The 21,340-nt window shown below is 37.3% G+C and overlaps 1 protein-coding gene across 1 annotated transcript in view; it reads right to left on the reverse strand.

The window, feature by feature from the left end:
* Window positions 1-11,082: 11,082 nt before the first annotated feature.
* Window positions 11,083-21,340, reverse strand: part of LOC125770417 (eukaryotic translation initiation factor 5B) — a 32,726-nt gene continuing 22,468 nt past the window's right edge. Inside the window, exons 7-8 of the mRNA XM_049439968.1 lie at window positions 18,520-18,681; window positions 11,083-11,851 (exon numbers count right to left, since the gene is read on the reverse strand). Of these exons, the coding sequence (XP_049295925.1) occupies window positions 11,744-11,851; window positions 18,520-18,681 (270 nt within the window). The 3' untranslated portion in view covers window positions 11,083-11,743. The remainder of the gene's footprint in view (window positions 11,852-18,519; window positions 18,682-21,340) is intronic.

A 21,340-nucleotide genomic window follows, 5' to 3' on the forward strand; every position in this document is an offset into this window, starting at 1 on the left:
ACACACTGCGATGTGAAGAAACGAGGACGTCATCACGTCATTGTCACAACGAAGCATAATGAGGATGTACTTCGTTTACGCGTGGCATGGCCCAGAGGTTTCGGTTTCGGTTCTACCACACGATAATCTCGCAAATGTAGAGCGCTGCTCTGCGTGGTTGATCATTGCCAACGGGTATGCTCTTCATGTGTATCGTTTTCTTTGCAATAACAAGAATTTAATGTTGAAAAAAAGAAAAACTAACATAGAGAACAAAAATACTTTAGAAGTTGGCTAATCTCTTATAGTAATAAAAGAGGTTTAAACACAACTCAAAAATCAAGAAAAATGCAAATAAATGCTTAATCCAAATAAATGAATCAGATGATAAGATGATTAGATAAATGAAAAATTCAAAAATAAAACAAAATTTTCATCAATTTAAGAAACATGAAAACTGTATTGAATTTAAAACCTTTTTCCCCGATAAATCCAATCCATAATTTTCCCTATCATTATCCATAAATTTACATTTTCCTTAAACGTTTCATCACAGCTTTTTTCCAACGAATTAGACAGATTAAAAAAAAATATACGTGCGTGTGCCCGAAACATTACACAACTTCCAACGACGCTTGCTTATCACAAACTTGTTAATGAACCAATCTAATGGTTAGGTAACTCATTCATTCACAGCACCGTGTAGGCCCACAGACAGCCCCGGTCGGTTTACATCTCTACACCTCTTTCCCCCCCCCCCCCCCGTTTATCCTGAAGGTGATTGCACGGCATTTAATTGCGTCCATTCGGGAAAGGTGCACTTAAAAGAACAACAAACTAGATCCACTCCAGGCGCTTCTCCAGTGCGTTCCCTTTTGGCGGAACCTCGGTTTTGTCAACCTCATCATCGGTAGTGATAATAAAGAGGCACGATAAGCGCGCTCGGTATGAAAGAAAAAACCACACACAGATAGGTGGGTAAGGTTGCTGGCCGGAAATCGGTTGTCGCCGACGGTACTGGAAAGGAAATGCAGTCATTTAATTAAGTCTCTACCCTACTGTTGCTCTTATCTTGGGGGGGAAGAAGCAATTCATTCTTACGTGATTCAAGATGAATAAACATACGGGGAATGCGAGGGTTCTGCAACCCTCCCGCAAAAAAGGTAACAGGAAGCAACAATCGTTTAACTATAGCACTATCTCAGTTTATCAGCAAGCATTCGTTTGTTTTTGGGATGAAAATCCACAGTGTTCGGAACACAAAATCACACCATCGTGAGGGTTTAATCTTTCTCTTGCTATTGAATGAATTCATTTAGGTATGCCAAATCATGGTTATTAAGACAACAAATTGAATTATCTGTTATCACTCCAAATGATGCGTGGACTTGGGTATCTTACGGTTGCAAATTTCAAAACTGGACAAACATTCAATAGATCCAAACACAGGTGTGGCGAAGATTTGGTGCGATAAAAAGCCGCCCAATCTTACGTTATGGGGGCTCGTTCTTCAAAACAATTCGAAATTTCAATGGCAACATCAATAATCGCCCAGCAAGAATGGCAACGCGTTGACGTACATGATGAAGGTAAGTCCGGTGTGTGCGTGTGTGTGTGTGTGTATCCATTTGTGAAGAAATGTTCCCCCTTCATCGCCCTTCCTCCCCTTCCCGTAAATGCCAACCGCCCCATATCGCCATTGATGGGGGCAGATTTGCTGATGTGCTGTGTTTAGCTTCTTGGCAACGAGCGTTGTTTTTCCTTTGCGCCCTTTGGACGCTTACCGCCTACCCGGCACACCGTGTGTGCGTGAGGGATCGACTTTTCCCCGTCCGCGAAGAAAAACGGACGGTTCCGACTGCAAAAACGCAAAGCTGGGGTGAAATTTTGATTGAGAAAAAGTGGCATCTATTTTTACTTCTCATTACTTCATAAACAAAAATAAGTTTCGGTTTTCCCCCCTGTGTGCGGTGTTATGTGCAGATGTACGTACGCACACACTCACACCGAGAGACATGGGGCTGCGAGTGCAAAATCGGTTTGTTTTTTCTTCTCATCGGGAAAATCGGATTTTCCATCCAATGCTGCAATGCATTTGCTCTGTAAACCCTATCGCTTTTTCGCTTTTTTTACTAGAGCGTTGTTACTTCTCGCCTATCGTCGTGCTTGTGATCAGAAAAACGGTGGTAAAGGTGAAAATATTATTATTGCGTAGAAAAGCGTTGCATAAAACGTAAATTAAAATAAAAAATAAGTTTAAATTGTTTAGTACGGAAAAAGGAATATTAATATTACCTTTTAAAAACATGTTTTGAAGATTTAAAATCAGAAGAAATTGTTAAGATATCTACATCTAATCGTACTGTAATCGATAATTTTATTGCTGCCAAAATTTCATGATATGCGAACTCTTTTCGGAAAGCAAGCATTCAAACTTGATCTACTAAAGCGCCATTATGCATCATCACTCCTCAACTTTATACACCGAAAGTGATGAAAATGAATAAAAAAAAGTACGCAAAATCACACCAAAGTATCTGACGCTGACACTATCTAGTGTTATGATGTGAAAAGCGGCATGAATGCACTACGCACACCATCTGTGTAACTGGTCTTAGGTTATTTGGATTCGAATTTCGAATCCAAAGTCCTTAAAGTTTACTATCTTCAAAGCCTTACAATATGTAGACGGAAATGACTTGACTTAAGAGCGTTTGGAAGTATAGCCTGGAACATTCTTGTATACGCTTGTATAAGCTTGTCCTTCATATGTGGACTAGAGATGAGAATAACAACTCTTTTTAGTGAGTCAACTCACAGCGAATGAGTCATTATTAAGAGTCAGCTCGTTCAAGAATAAAAAAAATACCAAAAAACTTACCAATCTCCAATCAGCTTTTTGTTGGGAAATTTAGCTAAATTTATAAATTGATGTATTTTAATGCCAATTGGTTGAAATAAGTTTCTTTTCACTCAAATAATAATTTAAGTAAAAAAAAAATCTAAAAATTGGAAAATTTCCTAGGGCTATAGCCTTACCTTTTTTTGAGTAATTTAGCAAAATTTTATAAATTGATTAATTTTAATCCAAATTGGTTGAAATAAGTTCTTTTTACTCAAATAATGAGTTAAGCGAAAAAAGAATAAAAAATTCTAAAAATTTTAAAATTTTTTAAGGCAAAAATATAGTTGCGTTTGAACAACGTTCAGATAGGCAACAGCATTTCAGTTGGACGTCAAATGTTTACTTACGGTTGAACAGTGTTTAGATGCAGCTGAAGAATGTTTACTTGGGCTCGAAAACGGTGTAATTTAGCTAGTTTGGGTATTCCGTTTCAACTCATGTGTATCAAACGTTTCGTTTCAACTCATTTTTGTTTCAACTCGCTCACACATTTTCGTTTCAACTCATGTATTTACTCTTTTTGCAACTCGACTCACCACGGCTACATGCTAACACTCTAGAGATGAGAATAACAACTCTTTTTAATGAGTAAACTCAGAGTGAATGAGTCGTTATTAGGAGTCAGCTCGTTTAACAACTCATATCGGAGTTATAAAAAAAACCCGGCATAAATCTCCTAAGGCTAAAAATTTGATTTATTTTAATGTAAATTTGATGAAATAAGTTTCTTTTCACTCAAATAATGCTTTAAACTAAAAAAAGAATAAAAAACCAAAAAAAAAATTAAAAAAAAATTTCAACTCGAAAATTTCATAAGGCTTACCCCTTATGTTTTTTTTGAGAAATTTTGCAAAAAAATTTAAATTGATTTATTTTAATGCCAATTGGTTCAAATAAGTTTCTTTTCACTCAAATAATGCTTTAAATTAAAAAAAGAATAAAAAATCAGAAAAAAATAAAAAAAAATATAAAAATTTTAAAATTTCCTAAGGCTCATTTTTGCACCAATTTTTGCCTATAACTCGGTCGGTATCCAACGGATCGCCAATCTTTAACCTGTGGTCGATAGATGGCATCAATGGCTACATTTTCTTCTTGGACGGCCATGCCCTCAGATGTCTGTGTCGGAAGTTATTCGAGGAACCAAGTTCCTTACCCTGTTTGAGAAAACGTAAAATTTTCCTCATTTTTGAACCAAGTTTTGCCTATAACTCGGTCGGTATCCAACGGATTGCCAATCTTTAACCTGTGGTCGATAGATGGCACCAATGGCTACATTTTCTTCTTGGACGGCCATGCCCTCAGATCTCTGTGCCAGAAGTTATTCGAGGAACCAAGTTACACTGTTTGAGGAACCATACACTGTTTGAGAAAATGTAAAATTTTACTCATTTTTAAGCAATGTAGCAAAATTTATAAATGTGATATATTTTAATGCGAAATTGTTGCAATAAGTTTGTTTTCACTCAAATAATGCTTTAAGTTAAATAAAGAATAAAACATCAGAAAAAAATTTACAAAAAATTTTCAACTCGAAAATTTCATAAGGCTAACCCCTTACGTTTTTTTTGGGAAATTTTGCAAAAAAATGAAATTGATTTATTTTAATGCCAATTGGTTGCAATGTGTTTCTTATCACTCAAGTAATGCTTTAAATAAACAAAGAGTGAAATAATAATAAAAAATCAAAAAATTCAAAAAAATGAAAATTTGCCAAGGCTTATTTTTGCACCAAGATTTGCCTATAACTCGGTCCATATCCAACGAATCGCCAATCTTTAATCTGTGGTCGATAGATGGCACTAATGGCTACATTTTCTTCTTGGACGGCCATGCCCTCAGATGTCTGTATGTCTGTATAGATGTCTCAGATGATTCTATAAATATGCCAATCTCCTTAGGCTTTTTTTAAAAGTATTTTCGCAAAATTTATAAATTGATGTATTTTGATGCAAATTTGTTGAAATAAGTTTCTTTTCACTCAAATAATGCTTTAAACACAAAAAGCATAAAAAATAATAAAAAAATTAAAAAAATATTTTCAACTCGAAAATTTCATAAAGCTTACCCCTTATGATTTTTTGAGCAATTTAGCAAAATTTAAAAATTTGTTTTATTTTAAGGCGAATTTGTTGCAATATGTTTCTTTTCACTCAAATAATACTTTAAATTGAAAAAAGAATAAAAAATAATAAAAAATAATAAAAAAAAACTCTTTAAAATTGAAAATTTCCTAAGACCTTAGCATTTTTTTCCGCACATTTTCGTTTCAACTCACGTATTTGCTCTTTTTGCAACTCGACTTACCACGGCTACATGCTTACACTCATGAGTGAGTAAGTGAAAAAAAAGAGTCGCTAAAACTCCTCGTGGTGAGTGACCGAAACTCATTCAACACAACGGTTCAACTCACAATCTCACACTTACTCACTTAGCACATCTTTAACGTGGGCTGGTCGATATCCTCGCGCTTGAGGACACCTTAATCTAGAAGACTGGAGGTCTTTAACTCTTGTAACATGGCACAGGACAGTCAATCCTTGATCTGAGTGAACGATGCGGATGGGATTTTTTACTGATCCTGTCGCGTTTAAATCTGACCTCATCTCTGAAGGATCTTGATTTGGGAAGAGATGCTCTACAGGTATTACATTTCATACGGCATCGCTTCAACGGCTTCAAGACTTCTTCCTGATCTTCGTCAAACTCTCTTTCACTGTGTCCAAATAATTGTCAGGTAATTGCCTTTTCTCGTTAGCATTAGTATATTCTACATCCATTTCGTAGCCAAACGCAGGCAATATGTAAAATAAAATATGAAAATATGAAATATGAAACACTTGCCATCACCTTTCTGCATCACCTAGGAAGATTACATCTAGGAGTTTCATCTGAAACCTCTGTTTTCATCTTCAGTTTTAGGAGCATATTGAGTAGGCTGATGACGTAGAATACATCCTTTTTATGTTAGTAGTCTATCTAAAGGTCGTGTAGAACCGTGGTATTTACCAACAAGGACAGTAATTTTCTTGAATCGATGGCTATTAATAATTGTTAATATTTGGTCATGTTCAGGAAGCCTTTTGATCATAAACCATCCATAGCCGATCCTCACCATCCATAGCTATTGAAACGTCAATAATACGGAGTGTATGTACGGGGAAATTCATACATAGATGTTAAATCCCGGGATCTTCAAATATCCCCATTATAACGGATATAACGGAATAATGTGTGGGAGAAATTATGATTGGAGAAGAATTCGAAATCTTCCTCCTCATCCGGAATCCTCCTTCACTCATTATACTGCTTCTGTGTGCGCCATTCATCTACGAAATTCTGACATCTCCCGAAATGTTAATAATCGCAAAAGACTTTTATTTGGAGAATATGATAATTGAACACTGCGCTGTATTAAAAGCAATTGAAGCGTAGTCTAACGCACATCGGAATATGATATACAGCACATCTGGATTTAACAACCAGACTAAGCCTCAAACCAAGCCCCAGGCCAAACCTTTAAACGCTACACCATATGCGTGTGTATCTGCTTTAAATTTGTACGCCAACTTCCCGTTTCTTTGGCAGGATTACGTAGGCTAAAACCAAAACGAGCCAGAAATCAACTTTCTGCTTTCCCATCAACTCCTGCCGACCGATTTCCTGTCTCCACTTCGTGTTCAGGTGTAACCTGAATGCAGCACATTAATCGAGGGACCCGGCTACCATAGCTGTGCATAAGAACGCGGCAGCAGCTCTTAGGTTGACAGGCGTAATGCTGGTGCGTGGTTGACGCGTTCGCGCAAACAAGCGGGAAGATTAAAATGATGCGCGCATGCCCGCGCAAAATACGCCAATAAGCTGCACGGTGTTGCGCGGACGGGCTTGTAAATCATCGCAACAATGTTGCATGCAAATGAGATTCCAAACATCCACACCGCACGGCCAACGTATGTTTTGATATCTCATGTTTCTCTACTGCGCTCCCGGTTTCGGATCCATCCGCTGTGTGTTTGGCAATACTTTTCCCCATTCACATGTTGCTTTTCCCTCCCTTCGGTTGCGCGTCTGATTGCGTGTTCTGCCGCATTATTTGGGAGCAGCTTTTTGTTTTGTTTTTGTTGTGCTGCTCAGTTTTTTGACGACGCCAACGGGAACGGGCTTACAGCAAATAATCCGACGATAGCTTTAATGATCGCGAACGCATCATCACCCTGCAGGAAGGGTGTGTGTGTGGGTAGGGCCGGCACAGATTGTTTTTAAAAGGTACCTCTTGGTATAGGTATATGGAGATAAATGACACCAAAAATGTGGAGAAGCATGGAAACCCACGTGAGACAACATGCAGGCCAATTTAAAACATTTAAAAAAAAAGTTAAGCGCTAGCGAATGTTTGGAGTTTGGTAGAAAGAGACACAAACTTCCACGACCAAATTTTTTGCTCTTAAAAAAGCGAACCAGATAACGTTGGGTCTGAAGAATCTATTAAGCGGGATGTGATTAATTACAATCACGTTTTTTTTGTTTTTGTTTGTACGAGTTTTAATGGGCAAACTTTATCGTTAAGGATATTTCATTGGATTTTAAAACATTTTGTGCTACATCTTTCCCCAGCGATGCACAACGTTTCTAATTGGAATCAAAAGTGCATATGTACATCCGGGGCTATGAGTCAGTTCTTATACGTTTTTGGAGCGCGTTAAACAAAACACTGCACGCACATCTCGTTGCAGGGAGCAACAATTAACCATTCCGCTCACGGGACTGCGTCACCTCATTTTACAAAGGTGACCGAAAGCCGAACCGACCGGATGCAACGCCACCATCATGCATCCATTTCAATCGTGACGGTTTTATACATATGGTGTTCGGTATAAAGGGTTAAGGCTTGGCACCCCACTACCCGTCATGGATGGCGAAAACAATGGACGATGGCATACATACATAGCTGTGCTTCTAAAATTTAATAATTACTGCCCCCTGCAACTGTTAAAAAACTGTTTTATTTAGTTGTTTTATTAACACAAACGTTATTTAACAAGGGTGCCAAACATTAACAAATTGCAGGGTTTACAAGCTATTTTCAAAGGTCCTTTCTGTTTGTCTGTGTTCTGCAAAGGAGTACAGTAGCACGTCGATTATCCGGGGTGTTCGGGACCGGACTGATGCCGGTTAATCGATTTCCACGGATAATAGTCCCTTAATTATCAAGGTCATTTATATATCTAGATAAAGCGTATATAATACCTATATACTATGGTAGTCCTTTTGATGCTAAAAATGATTCTGAATCAAGGAAATTATTATCAAATAACAATTAAAATTTAGAACCTAAAATAAAATCATTTCTAATATATCGTTTGGTGACGATTTTAATAAATTTAACCAACCTGACATCAGAAGAAATGTTCACCACGGTTGAACAGTTGTCAATTTTCGGCGCACGGTTAATCCGCCTGCCGGTTGATCCGCCCCCGGATAATCGACGTTCTACTGTATTTTAATATCCAGTGGAGATGCTTCGTATAGTTTAATTTTTTCAATGTTATTACGTTAACGAGCTTCTGCGGTTAGGAAATTATCCTTTCTCCGAGCTTCTGAGTGCAGAATCTCACCTTAAATAGTACTGTAAAAAAAATGCTGTGCAATCAATTGGAAAGTACTAAAAACGCTGCTAATATGTAAAAATGAGCTGCAAACCCTGTATATTTTTGTCTAATGGCGGGACGGTTTCGGACGTGGGTTTGTGGTACGATTAACATTATACAGAAGGAGGAGCCTGCACCGATTGCATTTCTGGTAACTACGGGGCACCTACACAAAATGGTGAGGACTTTCACTTCGCATGCTCTTGTTACATCTAGAGCGAATGCGTAGGAACACTGCTACTTCGCCAACGCATTTTCCATACTATACCCCCAAACGGAAGGTTTCACGTCAGATGGCTTGGAAACGAGCGTGACCCAACGACTGCACAAATGCGGTACACAGTATCCATCAATTTTGCACGTTAAGCGTAACACAAAACCACCATCGATTTATAACCGTTTAGTAAAGCAAACAAAAAATCGTCTTAGAGTTCACATAAAATAAAAATTGTAACACAGTTTTAACTTCACCGACGTGCCACCGTGTTGACTGATGCCAAACGTAACACACTTGTGTTTGGTGCGGTGACATCAGCATCGCTGAGCACACAAAATAGAAAAAAAAACAGTATCGAACTTGGATGGATGGAATGATGAAACCTGCTGACCGACGATCATGATGCGACGGAAGCACGCATCATCACCACTGTGGAAGGAAGCACAAAAATCAATACCGGATGTGCGCTTTCGCATTCAATTGTTGCTGTGATTGCTAGAATTTCGACTCCCCGTGTGTGTGTGTGTGTGTCTGGGAAGGGGCTGGAATTTAACACTCCACCGGAAGCGCGACAAGTACGCTTCGGTATGCGCGCGTAAGCTTTGCGCAAGCCGATCGCGTACGGTGAACAGCTTTGTTGCTGACCGAGTCTCCTTGGTGCGATTTTGCTGCGTTCGCTCAGTGAGAGAGGCAACATCAAGTCGGCCGGTGTTTTAATTTCACTGACGGCAACGTATTGTCGTCATTGATAATTACTATTGCTTATCATTTGTACGCAATTGCCATAACGGCAGCAAGACAGTTTGTTGATTGTGTTAAAAATCCTGTTCAGTACGGTTGTTTAATTTTATCTTGTGAGGTTTGTTCCTTTTTCTCTCTATCCATGTCTTTTTAGCTTAACGATTACATATACATTCCATATATCGACCACATATATCGACCTTTTCACCGTTTTTCTTCTAAATAGTCATAGTTATAAAAAGTTCTAAATTCTTGATACGTTTCTAAATAGTGAGTTCTTAAGAGAGTTCTTAATAAAATTAATATTTTCTGGCCTAATCAATACTTAATATTTTCTTGAAGCATTTGTTAATATCTGTTTTATTATTCTTTAATATGTCTTTTTGTAGTTTTATTTATTAACCTTTTTTAAGTGTATCACTAACCTCAACAGAGTTTATATTAATCCTTACTTCGTTGTTGATCTGCTGTGGGAGTCTTATGAACAGGCCTGTGTAGTATTGTCATACGCTTTCATTCCATTGTCCTAACATCTCTGGTGAACTCTGCAATGTACTGTTTTTCGCCAAGAGAATATTACTGAGCGCGGCATTCACATCTTTTTAATTTTATAGCGAATAAAGGCAAATAATTACCATCTCTTGATGTATTTGAAGCTCTACGTAATTTTGGGCAAACTACGCCTCCTGCCATGTGAAATGGCCATAAAGACTTTACGGCGTCTGGGTCGTCCGGTGTCGTTTTTGTGACATTACCAACTTTGCCTTTTTCCTCTCCTTAAAACGTTCTCGTCACCTTCGGACTGAGTCTATATTATAGAAGCATATCAACTTAGCTATCAATTTAAGATAAATGAAATCCTACTGCAATATGTCTGGCAGATAGGAGTTCTACAACTCTTTTAACTTTTGTCTTTGACAATTTGGTTTTCTCATTGGAAAATGAGTAAATATTTCATGTATCATGAATAGTCCATGCATGCAGTTCCGCACTTTCTGTCATTAAATTTAACCACATTTAATCACCCACGCACACCTAGACAAGCATTCGGTGTCACGTTACAGAGAATCTGTACAACAAATTCGTAGGAGGTTCTCTTTTACGAAAAAAAAACTCCCCAAATTGATTCTACTCCACTGGATGGATTCCGCAATGGTTGTATAAACCTTCAACGCTGAAACTTAGTGCCCAATTCTAAGAAATCCCAAAATAACTGACAGCCATGCGTAGGATATTTGCACGCGTATTTTCTGCGCCATACCGATACACCTCAGCTTTGACTAAATCGAACATTTCGAACCGACCTACGTTCCAAAGAAATTGATTGTCGTCCAACCAGCTTCTGGAACAGAAATCGGGACGTAGAGTTTCATGTGCAGTTGGGAGAGAATGTATTAAAACGTCCCACATAAATTGTTATATTATTAATCAAGTTCTTTCAATTGAAATTAATTCTAACAGTTTAGCAAGACAGTTGTGATATTACTGTTCAATATCGTACGGAGTAATAAAAATAATATAATGTATTACATACCTGACAAGTTTGTAACTTCGATGCATTTCTTCCATTTTCAAAATAAAATATTTGCCGATTTAAATTTACACGACTTTATATGTTTCTTGCCAACCGACCTTGCACTGTTTTCAAACCTTCTAGGGCAAACAAAGTTTCTTTTTTGATGCTTTCTCTCTTCAATGACAATATTTTGCTGTCCGTTTAGTTTGTTTCATAAATTAAATATAAAGTTTTGGAACATACCATAGTAGTTGCAATTTTTACCGTTTACTGTCTTTGCCAATTTACATACGATAGTATTGAACCGATTTTGAACAAGAAATTTATATTATTGCAGTTAGCATTACTGTTGATGGGATTTTGCACAATTAATGAAGTAACTTTGTATTGGGATTTTTTTTGTTTTACGGATCAAAAATCGATGCCTCAAATTGAAATGCGAAAAATAAAATTAAACTCATTAACTTTCGAAGCGGACAGAATATAAACTATAAAAAAATATTAATTTATACTCGACACACACACGCGCGTGAACAGTAAAAAGGGACTAGCATTACACAATGACTTTGTTTTTATACTAGTAACAACTAAATATTTTCTGTGTGCTCGTAATACAGCATGGAAAGTGAAAATGGTAGCCAAACTCAAAGCTAACGTCCAAAACGATTGAAACAAAATTGACATGCAAAAATAAAATCATTTAAAAACTGACATCGAAAAAAAAACTCGCAACGGCTCTACAATATCTGGAAGGTCTTCTTCAGTTCCACCATAAGCGTCCAGTCGGATTTTAAAAGATCATCCCGGAAGTAGTCCTTGCACGCATCGATACTTTGACGGGAAATCTGGAAGAAGAAAGGTAAGCAGAAAAATGACAGATTAGAGATTCGATTGGTTTTCAACGAGGATTTTTGAGTTTCTAAAACAAAAAACGCCTGCATTAATGGGATAGTGACAGCACGAGGAAAGCCATTTATTTCATTGATAAAATATTATCGATTGACCTTACATGCGCAAAAACGTTGCCCTTGAACGGAAGAACGTGGTATATTTCGGAGTAAAACCGAAAAAAGGCCGGAGTTGTGCAAGAAAGATGTTTCAAGTTTGAAGTACAATTTGGAAAATTTATTTTACAGTGCGTTTGGGTTTTCCAATCTTCGGCAAAAGATGATCTTTGTCACTTAAAATACGTATTTTTTATTAAATATTTTATTTCCAATAAAACAGTCAACCGAATTATCCTACTCCAAAGACTGTACTTTATCTTATTTTAACGGAAGTGTACTATTAAACAATCGTTAACCGTTCTAGTGTCGAAATATCGAGCCAAAACAAGCAATAATAATTTAAAAATAAAACAAAAGAATCTGTTTGGTGAACTATAATTAGTGCAACGTTCCTCTATGGCAACATCAAAACGTAGCGTTGTTATACAAAATCTAATTTTAATACCAATTTCCAAACCAAGAACAACCAAATACAAAGAACACCCACCCACAAATCTTTCTTCAGAACCGAGAATATAAATTAGGTCGGAAAAGCTGGTAACGATTGACGTCATCGCGCTGTTTCTGGGTGTGATAGCCTGGAAGCTTTTTCCCAAATTTCTCACCCATTCGCCACCACTTCTTGCTGAGTAGGAGAAATCGTTAGGTTCGACGTCACCAATATCCACAACATTCCACACCGCGGTCATGTATCCTTGGGATGGGACGGGGGTTCGAGAGAAGGTCGGTACGGAAAACACATAACAGCACCATGATGTATATGGATGCCATCGTGCACATAATGTTCCTCCGGTGCGGGTGTTTTGTTGGGTGGCGGTTGAAGAGAAGCCGAACCAAGCCCACCGACCGGAAAACCGGAAGCAAACGCTACCTCCTGAATGTTGCTGCGTTCCTGATAGCTGAGCTTATTATTTGTGGTAGGGAAATACGGTGATACCATAGCCTACATGGCCAACCATAGCCAGTTTCTACCAGCTCGGGAAACCTTCGCCACTCGATTCGTTGGACGCTAAAGTTTGGAGCAATGCCGGGAACCTTTACATAAGGAACTCCCCGTAAGGGAGACGGTACGCGATACAATGAATGGTGCTGGAGAAAGAGAAACAAAATTCCCCACAGAGCCTTTCGTACATAGACATTTTCCCCGGTGGATTATGTAGTACGTTCGGTGGGAGAGAACGGAATCCCGAAAAAGCAAACGGTAACACTGGCCAGGAGAGAGTAGGTCGCGCGATGCGAATGCGCCCCGTTGTTGGAAGAAATCGATAAAATCCTGGGTAACGTGCCTGTGAAAAGTAGGTCACTGGGATACGACGGCTGCACATTTCTTTGACGCCTCTGCTTCATGTTGAATGAATTTCTGTTCGCCATCGGAAAATACATTGCCATTTCTTGGGAGCTTTACATTGAAGTTTGATGTTTTGTAAGGGTTAAAACGAACCATTTCTTTTAGACACAATTAAATAAAGTTGATAAAAACCCGTTTTTTTATTCTTGTTAAAAAAATTGATTGCGAAAATGAATAAATTTCCCCAACGTACATGGTATATGAACTTTATTTTCAGGTGGGAGAATATATGAATGAAGTTTCCGAAAGCCCATTAAAATGTTCCACGAGTAGGGAGGTATGTGCTTTTCCTATCTGGGATTTCTTACATACACAATTATTATCCTGGAATATAACGTAAACGGGCGGGATATTGAGATAATGTACAACAGGTCAGGCTATTTTTAGCACTGCAGCGTCAAAGCCTTGGCAACAACAACAAAAAAGGTGGGTGCTGCTGAAACTGGTCCTGGATAAGAGGATATGTGCCGTTAGTAACGGGCATTTGGGGTGGGTCCGGTTTGGAATCCAGTACGAAATGCCTACCAGCAGGCCCGTTACCATTGGGGAAACGCAAAACAGAATCCCCAGAAGAATGGGTGAGAATTGAACGGATATTAAGAAGAAGAAAAAAGACACAACCGTGAAGATATTTTTAGCTTTGAGCTAACCAGTCCGGCCCCCTATGTGGTAACCGAGCCTTCGTCCTGGAGCATCGTTCCCGTATGACATGAAACAGCTATCCCCGGTAACGGGAGAACGAGAGTTCTTCGTCCGTGGTAATGGACGACTCCCTCCCCATCACCTATATGTTCAATGGCCATCGTTTCCATGTTGAGCTTTCAGGATACGGCCTTGAATGAAACGCGGCTGGAATGGGGGGGTCTCTATCCCACAGGATACAGAGCACAACCCCGGAAGTGTACCCCTTAGCCTTCAATTTACTGGTACAAAATTAGGTCAACAATGACGTCAATGGTCGGAAAGCTATCGGTATAAAGTTTCAATGGAAGGCTGGTTTGAGATATGCATTTGGGCACATTTCAACACTTGCCGCTTGTGGAATGTGAGAAACATTTTAGCGCAAAACTCCCAATTTCAACGTGCTATATCAACATTCTTTCATTTGCTAAAATTGCTAAATATAAATATAGTGCAAGGGTTGGCAGAAGATTATTGATACGAAACATCATGAAGTTTCTCAATGATCTCAATGACCTCAAGAACAAGAAGGTAAATCATTTACTTTTTAGTTAAAATATGACACTAAAAATCAATCATCTTCACGACTTCTCGATTTAAGAACAATAAATCTAATTGTCGTTTAAAAATCTCTTCGCACAGTTTTATTCGACCTTTGTAGAAACAAGCTTTGGTTTCGTGAGACATTGGAGATAATTACAATTAAATATTTACTGAACTCGTGTACTCATGTATTGTATCTGGGGCATCTGCAGAGTGTACGTATTCTTCAATTAGTAGACATTATTAGAATTAGAAGTAGTTCAATTAAAATTCAACAAAGTTAATTGGTATGGTAGCTACAAACTTCAGTTTCAGTTCATTTTTAATGCTGTAGTTCGCAATACAAACAATAAAGAAATATTTAATTACCTATCTTCGGTTATGTGTTCTAAAGCATTACATAAGAACGAAATTTATGAAACTATGATAAATTAAATTGGAACCCAAAGGTTCTTACAAGTTGGTCTAAATTTAATCCACAGGACTTGTTTAACTTGTGTTTCTGATAAGTTTAAAGACATGGTGAAAAAATACTTTAAAAAAAATATCGCTTTTAAAATGACATAATTAAATTCAAAATTTTTCATTATTGTTTACTTTAAAAAACTGAAGAGTTCGATACTAGAAAATAGATTTGCAAAAGTAATGCACAATACTATTTCAGAATTGTTTAACCCCGAAAAATTGCTGCGATGATGATGAAGCTTTCCAATCAAAATAACTGGTGCGGTACTTCTAGCGTTAATTAATTTTAAGTAAATTTTGGCGTATTCACCATGTTCCACATAGTATTTTTCGATAATCGGTTTGTTTTATTTCTGACATGAAATTTATGAAATTTATGAAATTTATGAAATTTGAAATTTATGAAATTTCATCAATTACTAAAAACGACTGTCAATTTTGATTTTGATATCGTTTTGAACATTTAAAATGTAATTGTAGGTGTAATTATCTTTCGGTCGTTTAGCAATAAGTAAGATATAAAGCTAGAAAAAATTTAATAAACTTAATGGTCATATGACACCGTTCTTCACACGACAGAACAAAAAAGTTTAAGAGTTACAGACATTTCAAGTATAAATTATGAAGACTAATTAGGAATAAGAATTGTACACAATTTAAATTACATAATTCAGAAAATCATACAGATTGAAATTATAATGCAATAGTTCTAAAAAGGCTCAGATTGACAACCCATTAAGGATCAGCTAGTACTGCTTGTTGCGGATTTCTCAAAGTGGAAAGACTATGATGGCAGCTAAAAAAATATAGTTAATTTAGTGGAATTTCAGAAAATTGGAAACATTCTCATATGTACAATACAATATTAATAAATTAATACCCATAGAGATATTTTTTTTAGATAATTCACAAAATATGTAGTACAATAATGTCTATAATTAAAACTTTTATATTAGCTGCTCCTATGTATCAAACAAATATTCCATGCCATTTCATAAGCACAAAGAACCAACACACCACGTATCGTTTCATGTGGGACAGGCACAACGGCATTACGGACAGCCAAGCCCCTGTGTGCTTAACGTCCTTCCTCACTAGGACACTGCGCATGGCAGCTGTTGGCAGAGATCAATGTACCCATGGTGTTTCAGTTGTTTAGCTTGGCGATTGACGTCATAGTTGAAAGGTAAATCGTAATGGCAACGACAGAAAAAAGATACTCCCTCAAATATTGATTTATTTCTGATATGCTTTAAAGAGCGTGTGGTGCTGCATAAGGGGGCATAACATAAGTTCAGTATAACATTTTGATAAGAATATAAATAGATTTGAAAGTGTATGCTATATACCGAAAAGTTTTTGATAGGTAAAATTCTAGCTGAAATTTGTTTTCCTCTGGAGTTAAGAACAAAATACCAATACATAAATATATATATTTTTTGAAGCGTTTTTAGAATTGATGCTATTACCAGCAAACATAAGAAGCATAACCCTACCAGAGGTATATGACTTTTCCGTACTTCCTTTACGAAAGAACAAAGAACCATCAACGCATCTTTATGGGAGCAACAAAACGTCAGTGAACGCAAATGATGACGTCATTGCTTCCGATCGATATTCGCAAAGGCGTATGCTACGGTCACGTATTTTGTGGATGGAAGACAACAAAAAAGCTTGCTTTTATTTAGTATTTCAACATGCACTAACGACATTTTACACAAGGCGTGCTCGAGGAAAGGAAATCAAATTAGTATTTGGTATTATTTATTTCCTCTCTTCACTAGCATCGAATAGCTATATTTTTTATAGCTCTTTTGAAAAATGTTTTAATTGTTACTAAAGGTGTTTTGGGTTATAAAAAAACATTCCTTTGTTGGTAAATATTTGTACAAGCTGTACAAATGTGCAATAATTAACAGGGCGGCTTGGCTAAGCGAAACTTTAGCGCTAAACTAGGAAAGAAATTATTTTTTATCTCGTGTTTAAATCTGGTAAGGTCAATTGCACATGACTTGAATGAGCGTTTGACAGTTAATGTTTTAATTAAAGTTGCTGTCAATTAAATAATACGATTATATAACACATTTAAATATTATGTAACACATACATTTAAACAAATGATTTAACATGTAATGATTACTCGCGTTATCCACTCAAGACACAATAATTCGATATTCTATATCAAGAGTTCTTCTACTACTGATACCGAGTTTTCGATAAAACAATAATTTAAGTTCTTCAGTAAACTTTGGTAATAGATTTTTTACTAATTATTACAGAAGACACAAAAATGCACAAGTAGTTGACAGTTAAGCACTTTATAGTTAAAGTTCTAGCAAAGGAAACAAAAGAAAACAAAACACAATAATAGAAAATTTAGTAGAAACCAATCATTCATTCAAGGGCCGGCCATTGCGAAGGGGTAACGACCAAAGGCGTCGATGACCTAATTTGGTTAGCCACTCCGGTGACGTCGGTTATAGCTGGCTGACCTGATATCCTAGCAAAAAAATAAAACAACGCATCCGCGAATGACGTCAGTCGATGGTGCAACACGCATCGTACGTCATCAAATAGAACAGTAATATGTGCGTGCGAGTGCATCCAATATGTTTTCAATGCATATTAAACTGTTCTCGACCGGGAGAGTTAATTAATTAATTTAATTAAAAGAGTAAAAAATAAATATAAGGAAATATAAGATTATTTTTGTATGTATCATGTGTGAGACAATTAAAAACGATATTATAAACTTTATAATTTATTGTCTAAACGAACACAGGGTAAATGTTACAACATCATTTACCTCAATATCAACAGCAACTGCTTGTTGTTTCCGTTTTTTTCTTTTAAAATATTTGTCGACACATATTTTTACTACAGATACAGATATTTTTGGCCAACAAAAAAGTTATTTTCATATCGAGAAATGATGGGTTTCGGAAAAATGTGTGTGCTATTTTTAACTTCCGCCATCGCCATTAATGAGGCTGCCCTTTTTCAAATATTAAACCCCCCAAACGCCCCCCAAAACCTCAAATGCTAGAAACAGCGATGCTAGAAACAGGAGAGGATGGGAATGTTGGCTTTTGGTGGTTGGTACTGCTTGTAAAACTATACTGAGCAGGTAGGTAACGTTCCGCAAAAAAAAACCCCCAGGCGGATGATGCTATTGCCACTTTGGCTTAAAATAAACAACACGCAGCCGCGCAAAGTGCATTAGGAATCGTTTGCTTTACAAAAATAGATTCCACAGCAGCATTATTAGAACAAAAAGCTGATACAAAATTAAACAACAGCCTCCGATTAACCATTTTCAAACACACATTCCTTCCTTTTTTTTAAGAGTACAGTAAACGAAACAAATATGCGCCCTTTCATGTACGAAATAGCTACAAAATGACTACAAAAAAAAGCAAACGAAAAAAAAAATACAATTTAATTTGAAAGACAAATCATTATGACTTACCTTACTAACTAACATGTCGGTATCATCAAAGTGACGGCCAAACATTTTCGGTGTTTCGCCTGGTATGGGTTCAATTTTGATGCACACTTCCTGTCCCTTTCGTGCGCTTTCGAGTTGTTTATGATTAGCTTCGATGGACGTTACAACGCCAAGATCAGTAAACTGTAATGAAATAAAAAAGAAGTTTACGAATTTTTTAAAGAAATTTTATGAAAATTAATGACGATCAGTTCTGTGGAATTGTCACACGGTGGGAAGGCAGTTTATCTGTCAATCGTCCTGCTAAAGTCTCATTTGACAGATAGCCCGCAAAATTTGTTGCCAAAATTAGTTTTGTTATGTGTCTCCCCATACAAATTTTATTTACGAAATTTTGCTCCGCGTCCCTGCATATTTCTATGGAACTTTTCATTACTCTTCTTTCGTATTATACATTTTTTTATATATAAATAATGTAAATAAAAATTTCCATTCATAAACGTACAACTCAAGCAAAGTTTGCTATGTAAACGGTTAAACTAAAAGGGAAATATCGCTATATCGAATGTTACAACAAAACAAACCAGAACCCGTGGCAGCATCATTCATTCATAATTTAAACTCATTCATTCGTTGCTTCCTGTTTGCTGCTCGGTTGAGTGATCGCGTACGGCGAACATCAACCATCGCGATACGATTCCGTGCGGATCAGTTTTTACACCTCCGCGTCGCTTTTGCGCCACGCGACGGCCAACGGCTTGTGTCGCTTCCGTCGCATGCTGATGATCGTGCCCCGGACGTGCACGAAATCGATCAGGAAGAAGGAATGGAACAGCGAGGTAGAGAGAGAGAGAGAGAGAGAGAGAAGCTGGCCGGGGTCTGGAATGGTGCCGATGGAAACGCTGACAGCTTTGATCATCATTGCAGCTGTGCGGCGCAAATGGCGACGTTTGCATTAGTCTCAAAAACCGTTCAGTTAAAGGGGAAAAACGGCACACAATTAAACTATGATGGAACGTAGTTGAAACAGTTTAAAATTATACATTTCTTTTTCCTTCTTCTTTTGTTTACAAAACTTCCAATACAACGCTTCGCTATTTTCGTATTTGCTTTTCTTAACCCTCATCATCGCATTTCATTCGCTTACTGGAACAAATTGTTCAATGCCAAAGCGTTCTCACAAGTGTTGGTAAATGGTCGCAGGATGTATGCTTGACGACATCGATGCCAATCTTACAGAGGACACACATACAAACGGGGGTTCTGCGCAATGCGCAGTTTCGGTTCGCGTATCAAACCATTAAAATCAGTTCGACAATTTCTCTAAATCGCTTTAGGTTTTCAAATCGAAACGTTGTTTTGGGCGCTGCAAGGTCACAGAAATGCTTTTGCAAGCAGGCTGCAAAATATGACCAAGCCAAGTGTTTATTTAGCATTTCATAAAACATTCAAAGAAGAAGTAATTAGTATCGCTGGACTTCGTTGACACTGTTTACAGTATTTTTTAGCAATTATTTAATTATGGCAAAACAAACAACAATTTCGTAAGATATAAATTATTTCTGTTTTAAGAAAATTATGATTTGTTTATGTACTATTTTGTGTTCCATGCAAAACTCTTCAACAAAATCATTTATAGATAAATTTATGGAATAAATAATTGTTAAAGGATCGAATCTTCAACTAAAATATTTCAAAAGGATATAATACTTGAGATAAATTATATCGAAAAGTGAAAAAAGTGCACAAAAAAGAAAAAAATAGCAATTAAATAGCTTAGCTCATGAATGACCATACTATACAAAACTGAACATCAATCGAGAGCTGTAAATGAATTGAAAATGTAATAGAAAACACGGTTTAACATTTTATGAATGAAACTTACGCACACCCACAAACTCACAGCATACTCCGAAACCCAAACCGATTGTCCTTAAACATTGAAGGGACATTATAAAGGAGAGGGCTTGGCTGCATTTTTGCCCTTATTTCTCTGAAAAGGAGTGCCCGCTCTGTAGTGGTATGTGTGATTTTAACAGGCATGAAACAGTGAGAAGCAATAGAAAAGCAATGAGAAAAAGTGAGCAGGAAAATAGCAGAGAGAAAAATGGAAAATGAACGTGTGCTGTATTTTTTTCTTCTTCTTTCATCTTTCCTCGGAGGCAAAGTTTCCATTTTTCTCTCTGTAACAATTTTCGCGGCTCCCTTTGACGAGAGAGACTTTTTTCTAGTGAACGAATATTTTGTTGAATGAAAGAGCCATTGAAAATAAACGCGCACACACACATTCACACCATGGTACAGTCTCCAATGAACCGAAACTAAACCGAAACACCCAACAGTGTTGTTGTTCCAACCCCCCCATTCATAATGTGGCCGCACACCGAAACCGAAAGAAAATTGCTCCGAAACACATTTTCATTCACAAAAGCACATCCGAGGAAAGTCATGACGATGCGTGGTACAGCCGCACATTGTCCTTCGAGTGTTTGTCACCTTGCTGCAGCGATGAAAACAGCGCGTGTTGAGCCTTGGCAATATAATGGAAAGCGTTAGCGTAAATAAAGGAAACAATCATCCCGGGTGTAGCGAAAAAAAACCAGCTTTTTCAAATCAAATCGTGTCATTTAATGTTCAAGTTGGCCACTCCGTTTGGAGCGCGGTAATGGGAGAGTTATTTTAGGCATCAAGCATCAGAATGGAAAATAAATCTCCTGCAGTGTCATGCTGCTATAGGGACGCGGCCGAAATTGTGTTTATTTTCGTTCACCACCACCAGTCTCGCCTCTGAGGAGGTTGTTCTAGTGTTTTTTTTCGTTTTGCTTAAGAGGCCATATCTAAA

Source organism: Anopheles funestus, chromosome 3RL (assembly GCF_943734845.2).
Source record: "Anopheles funestus chromosome 3RL, idAnoFuneDA-416_04, whole genome shotgun sequence".
Lineage (NCBI taxonomy): Eukaryota > Metazoa > Arthropoda > Insecta > Diptera > Culicidae > Anopheles > Anopheles funestus.